This window comes from Asparagus officinalis, chromosome 6 (assembly GCF_001876935.1).
Source record: "Asparagus officinalis chromosome 6, Aspof.V1, whole genome shotgun sequence".
Lineage (NCBI taxonomy): Eukaryota > Viridiplantae > Streptophyta > Magnoliopsida > Asparagales > Asparagaceae > Asparagus > Asparagus officinalis.
Window position 1 is genome coordinate 71,267,145 of NC_033799.1, and position 1,950 is coordinate 71,269,094.

Genomic DNA, 1,950 nt, shown 5'->3' on the forward strand with positions numbered 1-1,950 from the left:
TCTTCAGTGTCTTTTTCTTTTTTGCAGGAGCCTCTAGCTTTGAGTGAGTCATACTTAGAGTATCGGTTCTTACCAAATCTAATTTTAGGTAGATGTTCAAGCAACTTTACAATATCAGCACCGGTCATTTGACGTGGTTTATTCCTAGTCTCAATAGTGCCATCAAATTTATTACTCAATTTTCTGTATTTGTGCCCTGAGGGCAACCATCTCCTGTTGAACCAATAACAACACTTTCGACTATATGGTAAGTGAAGGCCTTCAAATTCTGGGCCACATACTAGACAAGCAAACTTGCCTTTTGTCGACCAACCAAAAAGATTAGCATAAGCTGGAAAATCATTAATTGTCCACATTAGGATAGCACGAAGTCTAAATGACTCTTTAGCATGGGCATCATATATCAACATACCCTCCGACCATAACTGTTTTAGCTCATCAATTAAGATCTCTAAGTAGACATCAATATCATTACCTGGTGCATGCTTACCCGGTATTAGTAATGAGAGTATCATATACGGTTGTTTCATACAAAGCAGTGGGGGTAAATTATAGGGCATTAAGACAACTGGCCATGTAGACCAACCTGAACTCATAACCCCGAACGGATTGAATCCGTCGCTCGAAAGCCCAAGTCTGACATTTCTGCATTCACGAGCGAAATTGGGAAAAATCTTATCAATATGCTTCCAAGCCTCTGCATCAGCTGGATGTCTCAGCTTACCATCTTCAATACGGGCTTCTTTGTGCCACCTCATGTTCTTAGCAGTGTCTTTGTTCATATACAGACGTTGCAATCTGGAAACTATTCTTTGTGCCACCTCATGTTCTTAGCAGTGTCTTTGTTCATATACAGACGTTGCAATCTGGAAACTAATGGGAAATGGCGAAGCACCTTAGCTGGAATCATGCTCTGCTGGTACATTGACTCTGTTGGCTGCCTTGTTGAAGAGCGGGTTTGTTGTTTCCATCGAGAAACTCCACATGTAGGGCATGCCTGAAGGTCTTTATTATCCTTGTTGTAGAGAATACAATCATTGGGACACGCATCAATCTTATTGCAATCAAGCCCCAAATCAGAAACTATTTGCTTTGCCGCATAAGTTGTTTTAGGAATGCTACGCTCTCCTCCTGGAACTACCTTCCGCAGCAAATCAAGAAGCATTTCGAAACAAGTATTTGCCATTCCACTGAGGCTCTTAATATGTAAAAGCTCCAAGATAAATGAAAATCTGGAGTAGTCGGTGCAACCCTCATACAGATCCTTTTCACTATTCTCTAGTAGTTTCATTATACGATCCAAGTCCTCAGGAGCATGAGCATCTTGGACATCAACTATGATATCATCTTCATTGTCATTGTTAATATCGTATTCGGTATGGTCGGGTCCGATATCAGTTTGTAAATTTACTTCTGTATCATCTATCCTGACACCATGACTGGTATCGACATGCACATCCGGGACTTCATCTTCAGTACGACCTTCCCCGTGATAGGACCAGTATTTATATTCCTCGTAAAAACCAGAGTTTGCTAAGTGACTTCGTATTTCATCTTTATTTTTCAGCTTTATATTCTTACACCTATAATAGGGGCAGTACATTGCACCGCTACTTAAATTTTTTGGGTTCATTTCGGCATACTTCATGAAGGCTTCACATCCATCGACATAACGTTGATCACGAAACCGTTCACTCCTAGGGATATCTATCCATGACATGTCAGGAATATTCCTCATCTGTATATAATATATATTTAGAAACTCTATTTGAGAATAGATAGTATACCCAAAAATTTTAAACTATTCAAAACATACATTGTTGCATTTAAGTATCGGCATTAAGGTATGTTTGAAACTTATTAAGGTACGGAGACTAATTAGCACACTCTAACGACTGTCATAGGAAGGCTTCTATTTCATTAAGAATATAATAGTGCTTACATCCAACT

The 1,950-nt window shown here is 39.3% G+C and overlaps 1 protein-coding gene across 1 annotated transcript; it reads right to left on the bottom strand.

Annotated features, from left to right (window-relative positions):
* On the bottom strand, positions 806–1,738 carry LOC109846303. Its single transcript, XM_020415528.1, has one exon. It carries the CDS (start codon positions 1,736–1,738, stop codon positions 806–808), a length of 933 nt encoding a protein of 310 aa, XP_020271117.1.

What these genes read in the sequence shown, in the direction of transcription:
- LOC109846303 (XM_020415528.1), bottom strand. Translation starts at nt 1,738, where the DNA reads ATGAGGAATATTCCTGACATGTCATGGATAGATATCCCTAGGAGTGAA.